This window comes from Oncorhynchus nerka, linkage group LG22 (genome assembly GCF_034236695.1).
Source record: "Oncorhynchus nerka isolate Pitt River linkage group LG22, Oner_Uvic_2.0, whole genome shotgun sequence".
Taxonomy (NCBI): Eukaryota; Metazoa; Chordata; class Actinopteri; order Salmoniformes; family Salmonidae; genus Oncorhynchus; species Oncorhynchus nerka.
In genome coordinates this window covers 51,165,058-51,185,287 of record NC_088417.1, presented here as the reverse complement: position 1 = coordinate 51,185,287, position 20,230 = coordinate 51,165,058, and the positions used below count along the sequence as shown (strand labels likewise).

The window sequence follows — 20,230 nt, the reverse complement described above, 5'->3', positions numbered from 1 at the left end:
ATATGTTGTCTTGCACATTCACCCTCCGAATGGCACACATACACAATCCATGTCTCAAGGCTTAAAAATCCTTCTTTAACCCATCTCCTCTCCTCCATCTACACTGATTGAAGTGGATTTAACAAGTTCTTAATGTTTTGTACACTCAGTGGATATCTATGGATGGGATATACAGGCATTCCCGTGGTTGAGTCCGTTTCCATGGTAACAATGTGGTGAAACTTTCTAGTTCTTTGTGGAAACAAGCAAGGTGTTGTAGCAAACAAGTCTTCAGTTGAGCCCCCCCGCATTCAGGAGCGGTGGAAAAGAGAAAAAGTGCATATTTTATAGCAATCACCGCAGTCATTTGGCTGACAAATAACAGTCACCCAAAATCCCATGACCATAACAGCCCTAAATGTTCAATGTCATTTGGAAAACGGACAGCCGTTTGAACCTTCGCTAAATCCCACCCAATCAATCACAGTGCTCCATTTGATGGCAACTGTTACAAACTGTTAGCTAGCTGCACTGGCCACCATTGAAAATGCTGCTAATGCTAGTTAGCCAGTTAATTATACCTTGTTTTCACCAAATGTATGTTAGCTAGCTAAGTTAGCTATATTATGTATTTAACCCTCATCTGCTGTCGACATCAGGATATGATTTGAGATCATTCATTAGCTCCAAAAGTGGTTAGTAGCTACATGCTGACACAGTGCATTCAGTCATCCAGTGGCTAGCCACACTAAAAAAATATATTTTACCAGGTTCCAGTGAAGCTATTGTTATAACAGTCCACCACAACATATCCGAGAGGCTCCTGATTAGCAAAGGTTAGTTTGTGTTTTATTTTCACCGAGTAATAAAAACACAGTCCACTAGCTTGAACGGGGAATTGGGCTTCCCAGAAAAATGTTGTCCGAGTTGTCACAGGGCAATGTTCCAATGACGCTGATATTCCGATTTTTCACTTTAAAAGAATGTCAAACAAAAACCATTGATTGCAAAGTTAAACAAACCATACAACTCTATTCACACTGATTACTTTGAACAATTTCCACTGAAAATATAACAAACACATTTACTCGAAAAACTGTGCAGATGTATAGTTTGATAACAGAATGACGGTAAAATCTCCCTCCGTTTATGTGACCACATTTTCCAAAAACGGAGTGGAGTGTCAGCTATGATGACACCTCTATTTTGTTTATTGTAATACAGTAACTGAAGTGGATTAAGACCCAGTAACAGAATGATGGTAACAGAATGACATCATGGGTCTCTGATGTGCACTATACAGAAATGCATAATTATGAATATCATTCTCTTCATGGTGATGTATCCTAAATAGGTACACAGAAGGTAGAAACATTTCCTAGCCTCCTTTGCATGTTTGGGTATTATTCTACACACTGGCTATTATTCTAATGAGCTCCTCCCTCAAACAAGACCAAATGTGGTTGGTCCGGAACAAATTTGTACCAATCATAGACGTCTGCTTCATAAGTTTGGACATCACAGTACAGCACAGTAGAGTTACTGTACTGTTCTAAACTCTACTGTATAGTACTATACTCTACTTTTCTTTACTCTGCTGTCCAAACTTGTGAAACAGTCGTTTATGATTGGTTCAGATTTTGTCTGATCAAATTTCAATTACTTCTCATCGTCTGATGTCGGTCGGTGCTCTGTGGGTGAGAGGGCTGGTTACAGTATGGAAAGAGAGGGGGCTCATGGGTAGGTGTCAGTAAAAGACAGAGAAAGCTGACATTAACTGGAGAGAGTGAGATAGAAGAGAGAGGGGGAGCGGTTGTCCAGACGTTTTTCACACTCTTGTTTTGACCACCACAGGACAGAAACAGAAAGAAAACATTGTGCTGAGCTTAACAGTATGCTAGTGGAAGGGAGGATAGTAGCAGGTGACCCAACTGGTTTGTGACTACTATAAATTCCCATTGTAGCCAATTCAGTTGCAGTCATCTGTTACCGATTTTTAAGGGTTTATGTTACCAATTTGGTAACAGAATGACTTGTTTTAATTACTTAATAAATCGAAAAAACAAATTGTTATCACAAAAACACAAACTAATTGGTAGGTCTACCTTTACTTGTTACTTTTGTGAACTTTCATTATCCTCCCTCATGAAGGAGAGAAACTATAAAATATCTTAAAGATATGTAGATTTTTGGTAACACATTGACAGGACACTAGGATACATATTTATTTATTTTACTTACAGAATGAAAATAATTTCTGAAAAACAATATAAAATGTTGATATTAGTTGCCAGGGTTTTTAAACATAATTGGGGTTTGATGTATTTCTAATACATTTTAAGACTTTCCCTGCTAGATGTTTTCTAAGACCACCTTTCCATCTGTTTGAACAGAAATCAATTCCACATTTTTAGGATGGAACATTTTAGAAAAAAGTGTATACAGTGTATGTCTTAAAATAAATAGACTCAGCTGTCATCTGACACCAAATTTGATGTGCACCTATGAACTTCACGTTGCTCTTGCTCAACAGTAACCAAGGGGGTGGGGCATAGAAAAGGGTAAATTAGTCTATTTGCAGGGGAGTAGGCCTAACATTCATCACAAACATGTTAACTGGACAATATAATCAGTGTCAATAGAAAGTCAAGGAAAGAAAGGGTAAATAAAGGTGGGATGGAAAGAGTGGGGCATATAAAAAAGAAGAACCCCCCCCCCCCAATCCTAATTCCAGGCACTGCGTTCTCATGGCAACAGCAATCTGCTCCTTGGAAACTAATCTCGAGGCATTTGAACAATGCAGCTCCGGCCTTTAATCTCTCCAGACACTGAGAGTCATTATCCTAGCCTCTCAGGGCAGCCCCAAACCATAGACAGTGAGGGAGGGCAGAGAGAGAGACAGTCTCAACTGCACCAATATGCATGTCTGAATAGGGCCGACCCCTGAACCAACAGCAAACATAAGCCCCTTAAACTATTACACCACCGAAATAGATGGCCTCTTTCACTCCCATCTTTAAGGCAACAGAAGCACACGAAAAATTGAGAAGGGGGGCACCGTCATTTTGTTCGCAGCCAGAGAAAGCCGCCACCAGTGAACTCAAATGAAGTGTTTTCTGGCTGGCAGTGGTGAGGCTACTTCAAAAGCAATGTCACAAGTACAAATGTCAAAACAAAGAGCATGGAAATTGACAGTCACTGATGTTGAGATGGAAAAATGCAAATGAACCAATATGGTTCCGGTTCCAATTTCACTTGTAGATGTCAAACACAATTATTAATGTAGGTGCATGTGACTGAAAAAGCTTTAGGTTTGTTGCTTTGGTAATTTATAATATATATAGGAATACAAAAGGGCTATTCTAAAAAAAAACATTGCCATCTTTGACCTTTGGCAAGGACAAAACAAAAACAACTCAACTATTTGCAATTGTAGCCTCTCTTGCCTTACAGCAAATAATTTCAGACTGTAGCCCAAATATAGCTTAGTCTTACAACATTTATGATACCACCAGGCTACAGTACCTAAAATGTTTTGCCTGTGCCTTGATTGTGAGATAAACTAGCCTCTACCTAACAAACAAAAAATAACCACAACAGTATGGCTACACTTCAGAACACTTCCCTGGTATGAGAGTAACGCCTTGATCTTAAAATGATAACATGCTGCTCTAGCTGCCGTGCTTAAATGCTCCAGCTAATGACATCCTAACCCATTTGAGTCCCCCCGGGAAGCCGGCACTGTTATTTCCTTCATGTCATGTAAACCTCTGCAGGCTACAGAGGGCTAAGCTGATCCTTCACTTGTTGAATAATTGCCCAAGCATTATTTAGCCAGAGTTATTAGCCTACAATGTACTCAGAAGGGGTATAAGGGTTTTCTGAGCTGGTTTTGCACTAAGAGGCTTGTGGCACTCGCTGCCATTGATACACAACACTTGCTTATACCCCTTAACAAGCCATTACGGCCCGGAGACCTTTTGAAGAACACAACGGTATCTAAATTGTTAGGCTCAGTGCTGATCAACGACTTTTAATGAATTATGTTGATCTTTGGCATGCCAGGCATGATCCCAGAGGCTGTAGACGTGCATCAGCTAGGCTATTATGCCTGCGTTGTGGGATAGGCATAGCCATGAGTCATTCCTCTGCTCAGACGTTGCTGACGCATGCCAGATCTTATAACACCTGGATAAGTATTTTACGTATCAGCTTACCACATCATATGGTATAGTAGTCTGGTGCCCACCTGCAGTCGATGACGTTGCACACATTGGTTGATGATTGCTACGTCGGAGCAGGAGAATGCAGTTTGGAGATCCAGCTAGTTCTGGATTAGTTCAAATACACGGAACAACTGAGGTTCACACTTATGATCATGATGCAGCAGTGTGTAGGAAGGAGATTCCTAGATGTGAGAAGTGTGCAGGAGGGCATGAGACAAAGGAATATGTAGTATTAGTGGGGAAAGCTGTGCATGTTAACTGTAGGGGTACCCATATTGCTGGAGATCAAAAGTGTCCAGCAAGAGAAAGACAGGTCAAGGTTGCCAGGGTCAGAGTAGCAGGGTTCTATGCTGGACTTTTTTCTTTTACAAGGAGCACACCTAAGTTGAAAACTGTAAGCGCACACAAAGAAATTTAGGAGCACAATGACAAATATTTGAGGTAATAAAGCTAGAATTATTACTTGGGGCATCTAAATCAAATAATTCCAGGTTGCACAGCTAAAATATGTAGGTACATATGTGAGTAAAATGGTAGCACTATATAGCCCCAAGTAGTACAATGTCATATGACGAGGCAGTGAAGAGAGTAGTAGAGGAAGATGGGTCCAGGGAGAGAGATCCTAAGAAGTTCCCTGTGAGTAAGGGGAGGCCAATTGAGAGTAGTAGGAATAACATGCTTCAGTAAGGTTTCCACTAGTTACCACAGCCACAATGTCAACATTGGCTATATCGTAAAAATGCATTAAAAGTTTTTTTTAAAGAAAGTGTTCTTTGGTCTTCATTTAAAGGTTAGGCACAAGGTTATCAGTGTGATTAAGGTTAGGTTTAAAATCACATTTTAAGAAGAGAAATTGTAGAAAGAAGCTGGGTATATTACTTTCTGACTGTGGTAACTAGTAAGGTTGGCGTCTTACATGCTGACCAAACCGACGCACGCATGCATGTTGATTTTGTACACCCACACCAGACACGAAACCGACACGCAGATTGAAATATCATAGACTCCGAAACAATTATATTAATTTGGGGACAGGTCGAAAAGCATTAATAACATTTATGGCAATTTAGCTAGCTTGCTGTTGCTGGCTAATTTGTCCTGGGATATCAACATTGGGTTGTTATTTTACCTGAAATGCACAAGGTCCTCTATTCCGACAATTAATCCACAAATAAAACGGTAAACTGAATTCCTTTCTCGTCATCTCTCGTCCTTCCTCGGGCTTCTTTTTACTTCTTTGGACTTTATATGTCGGTTGGCAACCATCTTTACGATGCATTACTACAACAGACTATAGTGTGGACGTCAGTTCATCTTTCAATCACCCACGTGGGTATATGCTCCTAAACACCAATGAGGAGATGGCACGTGGGTATATGCTCTTAAAAACCAATGAGGAGATGGGAGAGGCTGGACATATAGCGCGCGTTGAGCGTCACAAATAGAACCTATTTCTATTTTAGCGCTTGGCCACGCAGACGCTCTTTGAGGCGCGCGGTCAGGGTGAGTGCAATGATTGAATAACATGTATGTGTAAATGTATTTTGCAGCGCTCACGCATGTGAGCTGTGTGGTCAGCGTGAGTCAACATACCTGGTAAAATAAAATACAAAAATAAAAGCAATATGCACGTTCAGTGGCACTTCGAAATTATTTCCTGAGAAGGTTATATATATTAGAGGTCGACTGATTATAATTTTTCAACGCAGATACTGATAATTGGAGGACCAAAAAAGCCGATACCGATAATTGAAGGACCAAAAAAGCCGATACCGATTAAATCGGCCGATTTTTAGATGTAATTGTCATTATTACAAATATAACCATACTGAATGAACACTTATTTTAACTTAATATAATACAACAATAAAATCAATTTCGTCTCAAATAAATAATGAAACATGTTCAATTTGGTTTAAATAATGCAAAAACAAAGTGTTGGAGAAGAAAGTAAAAGTGCAATATGTGCCAAGTAAAAAAGCTAACGTTTAAGTTCCTTGCTCAGAACATATGAAAGCTGGTGGTTCCTTTTAACATGAGTCTTCAATATACCCGGGTAAGAAGTTTTAGGTTGTAGTTATTATAGGACTATTTCTCTCTATACCATTTGTATTTCATATACCTTTGACTATTGGATGTTCTAATAGGTACTTTAGTATTGCCAGCCTAATCTCGGGAGTTGATAGGCTTGAAGTAATAAACAGTGCAATGCTTGAAGCACAGCGAAGAGCTGCTGGCAAATGCAGGAAAGTGCTGTTTGAATGAATGCTTACGAGCCTGCTGCTACCTACCACCGCTCAGACTGCTCTATCAAATCATAGACTTAATTATAATAACACACAGAAATACGAGCCTTAGGTCATTAATATGGTTGATTCGGAAAACTATTATATAGAAAACAAAACATTTATTATTTCAGTGAGATACGGAACCGTTCCGTATTTTATCTAACGCGTGGCATCCCTAAGTCTAAATATTGCTGTTACATTGCACAACCTCCAATGTTATGTCATAATTATGTACAATTCTGGCAAATTAATTACAGTCTTTGTTAGGAAGAAATGGTCTTCACACAGTTCACAACAAGCCAAGCGGCCCAAACTGCTACATATACCCTACTTGCACAGAACGCAAGAGAAGTGACACAATTTCCCTAGTTAAAAGAAATTCATATTAGCAGGCAATATTAACTAAATATGCAGGTTTACAAATATATACTTGTGTATTGATTTTAAGAAAGGCATTGATGTTTATGGTATATGCAACGCAGGACAAGCTAGATAAACTAGTAATATCATCAACCATGTGTAGTTAACTAGTGATTATGTTAAGATTTATTGTTTTTTTTATAAGATAAGTTTAATGCTAGCTAGCAACTTACCTTGGCTCCTTGCTGCACTCGTATAACAGATAGTCAGCCTGCCACTCAGTCTCCTCATGGACTGCAATGTAATCGCCCATAATCGGTGTCCAAAAATGCTGATTACTGATTGTTACGAAAACTTGAAATCGGCCATAATTAATCGTCCATTCGGTCGACCTCTAATACATATGCAATATAACCATTATTCTGCATTGTGAATTGATGTGGAATTGTATGTTTATTTTCTTGTTGTTTAAAAGGAAAACCAATTTTAAAAAAGTTTCAACCTTAAATGGAAGATCGGTGAATTACAACACCACTAGGCTGCATTCAAAACAAATCTCCCTCATCCCCTGCAATTTGGCAGAGACTCGCGCCTTTTACTTTCAGTTTTGGTCCACCAGCTTCAAACAGCTGTAAAAACTATATGGTTTGTTATTGAAATCGAAAATACATTTCACAGCAATGTTCTCACGCAAGTGGCAATTGAGCAAACCGTGTACAAGTTTTAGCAACCAGGAAATGACAGAGCGCTTTCTACACTGGCCACTTGACCCGATTTCCCTAGACAACACAGCCACAAACTCAAAACAGTTTTCCCCATTTTGAGATGCCAGACCAGCAGGAGAAATCAATAGATGAATATCACAACACTGGTGGGTAAGTAAGACTGTGAAACACTATCATTCCACTATTGATGCAGATATATTATGGACATTTTTTAATTTACAATCCAAAAATTCCTAAATATCCTATGTGTAGCACCTTAAAGTAAAATTGTCCATTTGTCACATCCCTACTTGTAACATTTACTGAGGTATATTTACTGAGGTAGCCTAGCAGTTAAGATCTTTGGGCCAGTAACCACAAGTCCTCTGCCAGGCACATAGCGATTTACAGGAGCAATTAGAGGTATGATAAGAGTGGCTACTAAATTAATATAATTTAGAAACTTTTGGCATGGCATAGGTTACTGTAGCTAGCTGCTTTTACATCATGTCTCGGGTAATGCATGCATTGGGTAAACTGCATGTGAAGCTTGTTTGAGGTGAACTTCAGTGATATGTTCATGACATGATAATAAACTAGCTAGTCAGCAGATTAAGACCCTAACGTTACACTTGTTTACACTGAGCTGCACTGGGTCGAAAACATACCTCAATCCAGTGATTTAGAAATGGCATTGTACTCCGATTTGGCCCATTATCCTAACTGTTAAACACGGAAGATTGAACGACTGCTGTTTTTTCTGGAAAGCTGCCTTTTCATCCTCGTGCTAGCTAGCAGTACCCACAGCATTCCACAACAAAGGAGCTGATTGGCTGGAATGGCAGTGGTGGCTTCTACAATCTAGCCCTAGAACAAGGACAGTTTTCCAGTAAAATAGCAGTATTTCAATCTTCTTAATGTATCAGTTTGGATATAGGTCAAATTTGCATAACAGTGGCACATCCCATCCCTGCAGGTACGTTTACCGACCTATATCTCGTGCCTGCTCCGCATTGTCTTAATCTAACAATGAATACCGTCGACCCCAGTGCAGCTCAGTTTAAACAATCATAACATCAGTTGGGTCAGAATCTGCTGGCTATAGTACACTAGCTAGCCACACGCCCTACTCCAGGTTAGCTACATTGGGGAGTTTTGAATCCTGACTGTAGCTACCTATGTAGTCTAATTACCTAACGTTAGCTACAGAGGAGTAGTTAGTATCAATGCAAAAATAGTGGATGAGATTGGGAAGAGAAAACTGTGCACGACAGTTGTGAAAGTGTTTTTTAACCAATGTATATGTGGGCTGCCTGCTAGCTCACGTTGACAAGATTGAACAAAACGCTCGAGTCTAATTTAATTAGCTAGCTAAACTGGCTAGGTAGCTAACCAGTAAGCTTTCACTAAAGTAAAATGGTTGACGTGCTCTTGAAAAATGTCTTAATTTATACTCAACACACAAAATGTAATATGCCACCCGTTTGAGCTAATAACAGGCAACAAAACAATGACCGGATAGCTGGCTAGCTAGCTAAATTCGCTTTCTTGCTAACGTTAGCTAAACCATCCGTGCGAACACCCAACCAAGACTCGTCGTACATCGTATCATTCTGCGAAATTATGTTGCTCAGTTGGCTGTACACATATCAAATACACAATTTAGCAACATAAATACAGTTTAGCTCATACCATTGTCCGCATCTAGCTAGCTAGCTATGGAAATAGCGAGAAGGTTCAATCGAGCTGGCCCATCTCCTCCCCCAGAATTCTAATCTGTAATTTCACAATTTGTTCAGTCATAAAAAGTCACGTGTATACAAAAGACACGGTTTTATGTTTGAATGTTGATAAATGTTACAATAACATGATGCATACCTTACCAACATCAACGTTTAAATTGTTTTACACTGTCAATCCCGGAATATGGTTATTCCCCGTTTAATCCAACCGAAATTGCTGGGTAGAATTCCCATCTAAAATCTAGCATTAATATCGGGGTTTCGAAACCTTGTAATCTGAAGCATTACTGCACAAAATTAGTTAGCAAAACGTTATCACCGAGATTATTTTTCTATTTCTTTAACAGTGGAGTGTGTCCCGTTTCTTTGTTCTGTAGCTAATCCAGTAAAATTGAAACTCATTCGCCTCCACTAATCCCGGTCCAACTCAACAACAGCATCTATTGGCTGTAATTTACATATAGCTAGGATTAAGGAACCTCTGGGAAACCATGGGGGGAAACTCGCATGGAGAGGGTCGTGAGTTAAACCTGTTGTAAAAACAAACAAACAAATATCACACTCCGCATTAAACATTTAACTAAATAACTAAATATTTAGACTTGACTGCACAAAAACTGGTCTTAAAACTAATTGGGACTAATATAATGTATTATAAAGGATGATTATATATAATGGACAATGTATTATTTGGTAAATTAATTTAGATGCTTTTTAGAATTGACTCAACTATAGTGAAAAAGGAACACCTAAAATATACAATTTCAACATGTAATATGATAACAATACTTTACCTCTGTATATCATCAAGAGTTGAATTGTGAACTATTTTGGTCAGCCACCTGAGCAGTGTCCAAACTGCCCCTTTTTGCATGTGATCTAGCTCACTTCATATCCTTGGTGACATTGGCCAAGTGCATAAATCATGAATAGCAGCCTACTTTGCCTCTAGTGTTTGAGTACAGTATTGTACTCTGTCTGGTCCCACTTTTAGAAGTACATTTCTGAACACCTTCACAACATTTGTTGCTGCGCTTTTTTGGGCTTCACAGCCTCTATCATGGCCATTTTCCCATGAAGGATACATCACTTCCACAACTGAGCCAAATGTTTATTGTGAAACCATTAGTCACCAAGCTGTGTGTGTGTGTGTGTCTGCCCATGTCCAGCAGGTAAGAAAACTACAAACAGGATTTATTTGTGAGTGAGAAAATTGTAAATGGGTGTTCAATAAAGGCCTAATCTCAGTTAACCCAGAGCTAAAGCCTTACGTAATTGGTCAGCTGCTCATTACGTAGTCTGCACACGACATGAATAAATGCTTAACACATCAGAAAATATGTCCACATTAAATAAAACACCATAATCCTTTGCCCACATTGTTAACATTTAATGACTCAATCTCAGAAATCATTACAGCATTAAGGGTACGAAGTGTTTCCTATCTGAAAAAGGCCATATACAATATCCAATGACAATTTGTAGCTTCAGTTTCACTGACCAGAGGCCAGCCCTACACTTTGCCCATGAAATGTCAATCCCCAAGTCTTACATTCCACATTAGTCACATCAAAATAATGTTCTCCCAAAGACAGTCTGCATTCAAAATGGTGCACTACTTTAGACCAGGGGTAGAGCCCGGGTCAAAAGTAGTGCACAATACACAGTGAGCTCCAAAAGTATTGGGACAGTGACAATCTTTTGTTGTTGTTTTGGATCTGTACTCCAGCACTTTGGATTTTAATTTATACAATGTCTACGGGTTTGAGTGCAGACTGTCAGCTTTAATTTGAAGGTATTTTCATCCATATCGGGTGAACCTTTTATAAATTACAGCACTTTTTGCACATAGAACCCAAATAATTGGGACAAATTGACCTATATGTGTATTAAAGTAGTCAAAAGTTTAGTATTTGGTCCCATATTCATAGCATGCAATCACTACATCAAGCTTGTGACTCTACACATTTGTTGGATGCATTTGCTGTTTGTTTTAGTTGTGTTTCAGATTATTTTGGGCCCAATAGAAATTAATGGTAGATAATGTATTGTAATTTTTATTGTAAATAAGAATAGAATATGTTTCTAAACACTTCTACACTAATCTGGACGCTACCATGATTACGGATAATCCTGATTGATTCATGAATAATGATGAGGGAAAAAGTTAGAGGCATAAATATCATACCCCCCAAAAATGCTTAACCTCCCCTGTTATTGTTATGGTGAGACGTTAGCATGTCTTGGGGGTATGATATTTGTACGTTTAACTTTATCACTCATCATTATTCCCAATTCATTCAGGATTAGCTATTCCATATTCATGTAGAAGTGTTTAGAAACATATTATATTCTTATTTACAATAAAATTGACTCCAAAATGACACAATACAATCTGAAACACAACCAAAATAAAACAGCAAATGCATCTAACAAGCTTGATGTAGTCATTGCATGCTATGAATATGGGACCAAATACTGAACTTATTAATATTATTCTTATAATCTTTTGTTGTTGTTGTATTTTACCCCCCTTTCTCCCCAATTTCGACATTGTCTCATCACTGCAACTCCCCAACGGGCTCGGAAGGCGGAGGTCCAGTCAGGGGTCCTCCGAAACATGGCCCGCCTAACCACGAATCTTAACACCCGCCCGCTTAACCCGGAAGCCAGCTGCACCAATGCGTCGGAGGAAACAAGGTTCAATTGACAACCGAGGTCAGCCTGCAGGTGCCCGGTCCACCACAAGGAGTCACTAGAGCGCGATGAGCCAAGTAAAGCTCCCCCAGCCAAACCCTCCCCTAACCCAGACGACGCTGGGCCAATTGTGCGTCACCCTATGGGACTCCCGATCACGGCCGGTTGTGATACAGCCTGGGATCGAACCCGGATCTGTAGTGACGCCTCTAGCACTGCGATAATACTTAACTTTTTACTACTTTAATGCACATAAGTGAATTTGTCCCAATACCTAAGGTCCCCTAAAATGGGGGGACTATGTACAAAAGGTGCTGTAATTTCTAAATGGTTCACCCGATAAGGAAAGAAAATACCGTCAAATTAAAGCTGACAGTCTTCACTTTTATCTCATAGTTATTGTATCATTTAAAATCCAAAGTGCTGGCTGGAGTATAGAGCCAAAACAACAAAACATTTGTCACTGTCCCAATACTTTTGGAGCTCACTGTACATAGGAAATTAGGGTGCCATTCGAGACGCAGACAGAATATCAACTAATCTCCCAAGAATACAGTAATGGACTGCATTTAGAATCTCCCTGTTGGCTTGTTCAATGGAGATAACGTATCAATTCTGTACATTGTGATTACATCCAGAAGGGAGGGATCATCCAGAATGGAGGAAGCAGTTACAGTAGGTATCCATCCCTAATGGCACTCTATTCCCTATATAGTTCACTACTTTTCTGGTCAAAAGTAGTGCACTATATAGGTCATAGAGTTCCATTTGGGACACAAGCTTTGAATGTTCCATTGTTTGCATTGTGCTCCAAACAGCCGTTGAGTGGCCTACTCGAATCAAAGGACAAAGTGATCCCAAGGCATTGATCTAGGTTGAACTTTCTTTAGATAAATGATCAACAATAGGAAGTTAAGACTTTTTTTTCTTCTTTTTCCCCCCTCACGTGTATGAAAACAAAGCCACAGTGGAATTAAGGATTACTTAGTTCAAATGAGTAAACCATTAAACTGATAGCTATTTGGTGCACATACGGCACCAAGTTGCATTGGTTCAGTTGACTAAATACACTTTTACAGTATGCACAGGTTTCAGATAATGCAGCTATATTCATATGTAGATACAACATCAGATGAAATCCAGCAGCATCCCCGTTTCATTCACATGTTCACTACAGAGCATGTTCGCTATGAAGCAAATTGAACGTCACTGGTCAAATCAGCTACAGTAATCAAAGAAGGATTAAAAAAAATAATTGTGGCAAATAAATAAAACAAAAAGTGATGGATTGAGGCCAAATTCTTAATCTTTGTTTTCAATCAGACACCAGAGTCATTTCATTCTCTGGAGTCACAATTCATCCTTCAAGGCTCATAGGGTCACGATCTCTAATAAACTAAGATAAAAGGTTATCTCATGCCCAAATGTCCAATACCATCCTTGGTTATGTAGGCAGGGTATGTATCAGTTTTCAAAAGTCATACCTATAATTCTTCACCTCTGTCAACCATTTTACAGTATCTTCACGCTGTTTTAAGTTTGGCTAATGGGTGTTTTTCTTTTTTGCAACAGATGAATGTACATATTGAGATAGAGCGACATTGTTTTGGTAGTAACTGTAAACAGGAAATGTTGTCTGGAGTCCAGTGGCGTGCTAGTCCCAAGTCGTACTGACTTCTTCTTTTAAAATGTACCTCTGTATTTCTCCAATTCAAGATGAGCTCTTCTTCTCCTATATCAGTGTTGTTCCTGGGGAGCAAGCCATCAAATTGAAGAAGCTCAAATAATGTGTCAAATACATATCAGTCAAAGTATTAATCTAGGGCAGATTATGCCTTGTTTTAGAAGAAAAAGCATTTTAAATGGAGATTCTCTAATGAGCATGCTTTTAAGTCTAGAACTAGTCTTTATCTGTGTTAGGTAAACCGGCTGTCAATGTTGTATTTATGCAACTCATTGTGGGAATGGCAATAATGGCATTTAGTAAATCTCTAGACAGTGACTAATTAACTGATCTATAGACTTAAGATAAATGTAATTGATATGACATACAACATGTGTGATTGATGTGCTATTATGATGAATTAATACCTACATCTTGAGTAAAGGAAGTATTCTGTTGATGAATTCCATTGGCTGAATTTGCACCACCATGCACCTGAAAGAGATTCATGAAAGAAGCGTGCATTTACACTATTCAAACTCATATATCCTGACTTTTGTATCGAACATCCTTCGGTACCACTTTATATTAAATTACTCTGAAACCATGTATTTATGTGGTTGTTACAAAGGCAAGTACAATGTAATTGCAGTGTTGTTAGTACTTTGTTACATGGTACATTCTTGCCGTTCAAGAAACACGTTTTTTTTTAAATTTTCCAATCAAACTCATGTTACCATTGTGGGTAAAGGTTTCTGTGACAAACTATCGCAAGGAGATGACAGTAGTGGAAAAAGTACCCAATTATCATACTTGAGTAAAAGTAACGTTACCTTAATAGAAAACAACTCAAGTTAAAGGAAAGTCACCCAGTAAAATACTTGGGTTTAAAGTAAATGTAATTGCTTAATGTACTTAAGTATCAAAAGGAAAAATACGAATAATTTCTAATTACTTATATTAAACAAACCAGATGACACGATGTTCCTGTTTTTTTAATTTACATATAGCCAGGGGAACACTCCAACCCTCAGACATCATTTACAAACGAAGCATTTGTGTTTAGTGAGCCCGTGAGATCAGAGGCAGTAAGGATGATCAGGGATGCTCTGAATTGGACCATTTCCCTGTCCTGCTAAGCATTCGAAATGTAACAAGTACTTTTGGGTGTTAGGGAAAATGTATGGAGTAAAAAGTACATTATTTTCTTTCAGAATATAGTGGAGTAAAAGTTGTCAAAAATGTAAATAGTAAAGTACAGATACAGAGAAAAAAAATCAGACTTAAGTAGTACTTTAATGTATTTTTTCATACGTATTTTACACCACTTGGAGACGATAGAGTGCCACATTTAGTTGCACACACATTGTAGGAATTGTTCTGCCAAAACCATGACACGGCCTAACTTTTAGTGCCTGCAACTGTAGCTTGAATTACATTAAATTAGGGTGACTGTAAGTCGCTCTGGATAAAAACTAAGTTTAATAGGGAAAAACAATCACAGTCATTGCAAGTAGACCCTACTTCAAAATAGTCACTATAAAACAAAATCTGTCCCAGAAAGGCAAAACAAGTGCTAGCTAGAGGTGGTCCTGTTCTAGTTTACCTCGCTCTTGTCTGGGTGCGTGCGCATGGCCTGCACCAGCTGGTCCACTTCCTGGTTGTGCTCCAGGGCTCCCCTCAGAGCCTCCTCTGTGCTCATGAGCCGCTGGCGCAGAAGTGTCACCTCCGAGTCCAGGGTCGACGGGTCCAGCATAGAGTAGCGCCTGTGATCTGGGGGCGAGCCCCTCTCCCTGCCCTGAGAACACACATATAAAGCGTAGGGATCAACTGGGTGTTCGTTAGGCACTAAAATAAATAAAACCGACTTTAACAGGAATAGACTACTTTGACTTTTATAGTTGTGGGCCCTAATGAACACAACCCTGTTTAGTTATTCAATCCATTGCTGGACAAATGTGGAGGGCTACATCTGTCATTGCTAGGTCTGCCTTTGATATGAATACACAGAGTCAAACATATTTTAAATCATATAGGATACAGACATGAATGAAATAATAGCCAAATACTGTATCCACTTTAAATAAGAAACATGGAACATTTATAATCTTAATCACGTAGAGCTTTTCTACTTCTAGACCAGAGTTCATCTTTGTGAGAACACAACAAACTGTGTCACATTGATTAGTACACAGCATAGCAAAACGTTTAACAAAGAAAACAAGCATTCCTCCTCGTTTCAGCCTGTTTACTCCCGTTTGGTTACTAGTGAATACAACCCTAAGTTGATGGACACACAATGTGATGCGTAGCCAGCACTGTGATTGACATCTCCCAGCCCCTCCCCTCTCACCAGCAGGAGCAGTTTGTCTCTCAGGGTCTTGATGTCATCCTGGAGTTTCTGCTCCTTCACCCTCCACTCAGCCTTGTGCACCTCTCGGCTCAGGTCTCGGTCCAGGCCGGGCGAGTGGCGAGGGGAGTCCAGCAGTAACACCCTTAACTCGTTCAGACTCCTGACACAAGGGGGCGATACAATAAAGAGTACCGTTAAGATTTACCCTTGCCTTCCTGATTCAGGGTAGCCTGGTCCCAGACCTGATTGTGCTCTTGCCAACTCCAATTGTGTCATTTGCATGACAATTCCCCAGAGTTGGCAAGAGAGCAGAAAGAGACTGGCACCCAGGCTAGATTCAGGGTTGTTTCACTATCTATGATACATGGCATATTTGTTTTTCTCTATGAAAGGCAGTTGACACAGTCAAATACTGCAAACGTAGGTGCCCTAAGAGTCACTGAGATACATAATGTTGTGCTGTTGTCCTTTCAATAAATGTTTGCTTATATTTCCAGGCCTAAGCGCTGTGCGTAATCTCCCTAAATGCCTTAGACTGAGGAATGGGACACTTTAAAGTAACATAGCATTCTCAGCTATGACAAGGCAATGATTTGAGGGGTGAAAAGGCCTTTTAGGCCTACTTTTAATCAGGCTAATTTTCTCCATTACCTTAACTGCTTTTAACCTAAGTGGATTGATCCTCATAAAACAGATGTCTAGCATACGTCTAGTGACTGCATATCACAAAGACGAGTTGCGACTGTTTTGTCAGTCTTTGAAAACGCATGACTCTAGCACAAAATACTGTATGTGTAAAGACGGGGGACAGTTTCATACAAGTGCATTAGCAAACATCTAATCTCCTTCAGATGAATGTAAGCTATATCTTGTAGCTTTGGGTGGGCTGCCATGTTTTATTCCGTATTTCAAAGGGAAAATACTGAGCTGTGGTGTAAAATCAATAGTGTTCCCTCCTTCTCTCGCCATTAAATGACCTCTCCTTCTTCAGTAGCTCCTGGCTAATGACAACCAGCTGTCCCGATGCATCATGGGACTTCTTGGTCATGCACTCAAGGTCGGCCTCCAGGCGCATCTTCTCCTTGACCAGGGCATCGCCCTTCTTCTCACCCAAGCGAACTTTGCCCTCCAAGGCTGGTGGACAAAAAGAAGTTTGAGAAGGATTTAGAGTTAAATGTTTGGTTTGGACCAACAAGTACTGCAATGTCGGCACCTTAAATATATATACACTGAACAAAAATATAAACGCAAAGTGTAACAATTTCAAAGATTTTACTGAGTTACAGTTCATATAAGGAAATCAGTCATTTGAAATAAATGAATTAGTCCCTAAACTATGGATTTCACATGACTGGGAATACAGATATGCATCTGCTGGTCACAGGTATCTTAAAAAAAGGTAGGTGCGTGTATCAGAAAACCAGTCAGTATCTGGTGTTACCACCGTTTGCCACATTCAGCGCTACACATCTCCTTTGTATAAAGTTGATCAGGCTATTGATTGTGGCCTGTGAAATGTTGTCCCAATCCTCTTCAATGGCTGTGCTCCATATTGGCTGGAATGGAACACGCTGTTGTACACGGTAAGTATGCAGGCCATGGAAGAACTGGGACATTTTCAGCTTCCAGAAATTGTGTACAGATCCTTGCGACATGGGGCTATGCATTATCATGCTGAAACATGAGGTGATGGCGGTGGATGAATGGCACGACAATGGGCCTCAGGATCTCATCACGGAATCTCTGTGCATTCAAATTGCTATCGATAAAATGCAATTGTGTTTGTCGTCCGTAGCTTATGCCTGCCCATACCATAACCCCACTGCCACCATGGGGCACTCTGTTCACAACGTTGACATCAGCAAACTGCTCTCCCACACGTGGTCGGTCGTTGTGAGGCCGATTCTCTAAAATGACGTTGGAGGAGGCTTATGGTAGAACATTAAATTCTCCGTCAACAGCTTTGTTGGACATTCCTGCAGTCACTATGCCAATTGCACATTCCCTCAAAACAGTGGCACTTTGTTGTGTGACAAAACTTCACATTTTAGAGTGGCCTTTTATTGTCCCCAGCACAAGGTGCACCTGTGTAATGATCATGCTGTTTAATCAGCTTCTTGATATGCCATATGTGGCAGGTGGATGGATTATCTTGGCAAACATTTTTTGTGCGTATGGAAAATGTCTGAGATCTTTTATTTCAGCTCATGAAACATAAGACCAACACTTTACATGTTGCGTTTATATTTTTGTTTAAAAAAAAGGATATGTATATTCAGTTGACAGTCAGTGAAATGTTTTATTTTTATTATTCATTTGTTTTATTATTAATTCATTTAGTTTTATCATTTCATTACTTTACTTTTTTTTCCATGCAATATATTTGAGAGTAAATGTTCTCAGGCAATCAAATACTGTACATGTAGTTGATAGAGAATGAATGTGTCGTATTTGTCAAGACATTCATGGAGTGCAAAATACAATAAATAGAAAAAAGAGATTACATACATACACACATCTATTGACTTGAATCGGTTCTGGATATCAAAGAATGTTCAATAAAAGGTGGAGATATACTCCACACACTATATTCTATGCTCCCATGGGAATTTATTTGACAATGTCTCTGAAGACCAATCAGGTCTTCATCAGTGTGCAGAGTCTCTTTTCACCTTTTACGCAACATATCGTAGTCGTAGCAGTATCATTTACCAGTTATCTGTGATTTGAGGGCATCAACATGTGATGTGAGAGTAGAGACCTCTCTTTCTCTTTTGGTCAGATTATCCATAGTTTCTGAAAGAAATGTAAAACCACCGTTGGTCAAAAACCTTGGAATCTAACTACCGTAAAACTTCAATTAAAAGCCTGGGCGTTTATTTGCTTAAATCAATGAACACAACAGGCGCTTATTAGAGAAAGGCTTCTATTTCCTTAACGCATACAGCTTTTGCTCATTTGCATAGTACATTTTGTTTAATTCTAGCATTCACTTCCAGCATTTTAATGAATTTCTTCATTTCCTTCACTAATGTGTTATCCTTCACACACTGTGTCATGTTTGTTTTGTTTTAGTATGCCTCTTGACAGAATAATTATTCTCCTCTTTGACTGTGCATTTTCGGCAGTTCTTACTTTTATCACGAGGACGATCGGACGATTTCTGCAATAATGTCTATCTGCAGACTGTGGTTACTACATGCCGCACCCACTAAATCCTGCGCCAGCAGTTCTGTTAACTTTACGGCGAGGGAAGTACGTAGCTAGTGTTGCCAACCCAACTCTTGCGTGGCACTACTGGGTAGTGAATACCTTTGCTGTAACGTTAAAATAACTATGGGAAAGCAGTGTTTAGCAGGGGGTGAAGGACACTGTGTGCCGGTGTCCTAGATTTATTTTTTTATAAACCTTTATTTAATTAGGCAAGTCAGTTAAGAACAAATTCTTATTTACAATGACGGCCTACCCCGGCCAAACCCTAACGACACTGGGCCAATTGTGCTCTGCCCTATGGGACTCCCAATCACGGCCGGTTGTGATACAGCCTGGAATCGAACCAGGGTCTGTAGTGACGCCTCTAGCACTGAGATGCAGTGCCTTCGACCTCTGCACCACTTGGGAGGCTGCTAGATAGCTAACAGCCTCAATGGCAGTTGGCGTGGCATAAAGTAAGTGGGTGCAGCATCTAGTAAACACAGTCTGCAGATAGACCCTTCTCGATTTCTGTCTTTACACCCGATGTTGACTGTTTTGTGCATGCCAGTTAGCTAGCAGTTCTCAGCTGTTAGCAGCCAAGGGCTAGCAGTTTCTTACTGGGAATAAAAACGGATGATTCCAATAACTGAAGTTTTACGGTATGCAAGGTCCTCAAAGTACAATCAAAAGCCTGCAGAGGTCTGACATTTGAAATGCTTTACTATAACAGCGGTTGGACATTAAGGGTCTTTAAAACCATCCTCATTTTCCTAAACATATGTTTACAGTAACAATACAATTTAATTAGCCAGGTTAACATTTACGATACCTTCAACATTCTGTTTTAGCTTCATCTTTTCCTCCAAGATGTCATTATTTTCTATAACCTGAGAGGGAGACAAAATTGAGAGTTAAAATCCATGACAACTCATTGCTTTAGTTGTTTATTGAAGGACAAGATATGGAAACACACAAGGAACTAGAAAAGCATGGATATCATGTGGAAGTATTTTACTTGTGTAA

General features: G+C 39.5%; 2 protein-coding genes and 1 long non-coding RNA gene across 11 annotated transcripts in view; 1 reads left to right on the top strand and 2 right to left on the bottom strand.

Annotated features, from left to right (window-relative positions):
* The window catches only part of LOC115105311 (general transcription factor II-I repeat domain-containing protein 1-like), a 48,359-nt gene extending 38,160 nt beyond the window's left edge, over positions 1-10,199 (bottom strand). The window contains exon 1 of one of the 6 annotated variants that reach the window (XM_029627221.2): positions 10,094-10,199. In XM_029627221.2, the coding sequence (XP_029483081.1) occupies positions 10,094-10,173 (80 nt within the window). In that variant the 5' untranslated portion in view covers positions 10,174-10,199. Of the gene's footprint in view, positions 1-7,086; positions 7,714-9,249; positions 9,352-9,435; positions 9,830-10,093 lie in introns of those variants that run through there. The other 5 variants (XM_029627222.2, XM_029627225.2, XM_029627224.2 and 2 more) reach the window with 5 other exon arrangements.
* On the top strand, positions 7,469-18,519 carry LOC135563780 (uncharacterized). Its single transcript, XR_010460496.1, has 2 exons — positions 7,469-7,728; positions 17,004-18,519. It is a non-coding gene; the product is annotated as an uncharacterized LOC135563780 (long non-coding RNA).
* The window catches only part of LOC115105310 (CAP-Gly domain-containing linker protein 2-like), a 74,754-nt gene continuing 65,189 nt past the window's right edge, over positions 10,666-20,230 (bottom strand). For 2 of the 4 annotated variants that reach the window (XM_065007227.1, XM_065007228.1), the window contains 6 exons: positions 20,037-20,094; positions 18,725-18,808; positions 16,990-17,146; positions 16,013-16,172; positions 15,266-15,457; positions 14,071-14,154 (listed from right to left, as the gene is read on the bottom strand). In XM_065007227.1, coding sequence (XP_064863299.1) covers positions 14,071-14,154; positions 15,266-15,457; positions 16,013-16,172; positions 16,990-17,146; positions 18,725-18,808; positions 20,037-20,094 — 735 coding nt within the window. Of the gene's footprint in view, positions 13,746-14,070; positions 14,155-15,265; positions 15,458-16,012; positions 16,173-16,989; positions 17,147-18,724; positions 18,809-20,036; positions 20,095-20,230 lie in introns of those variants that run through there. The other 2 variants (XM_029627218.2, XM_065007229.1) reach the window with 2 other exon arrangements.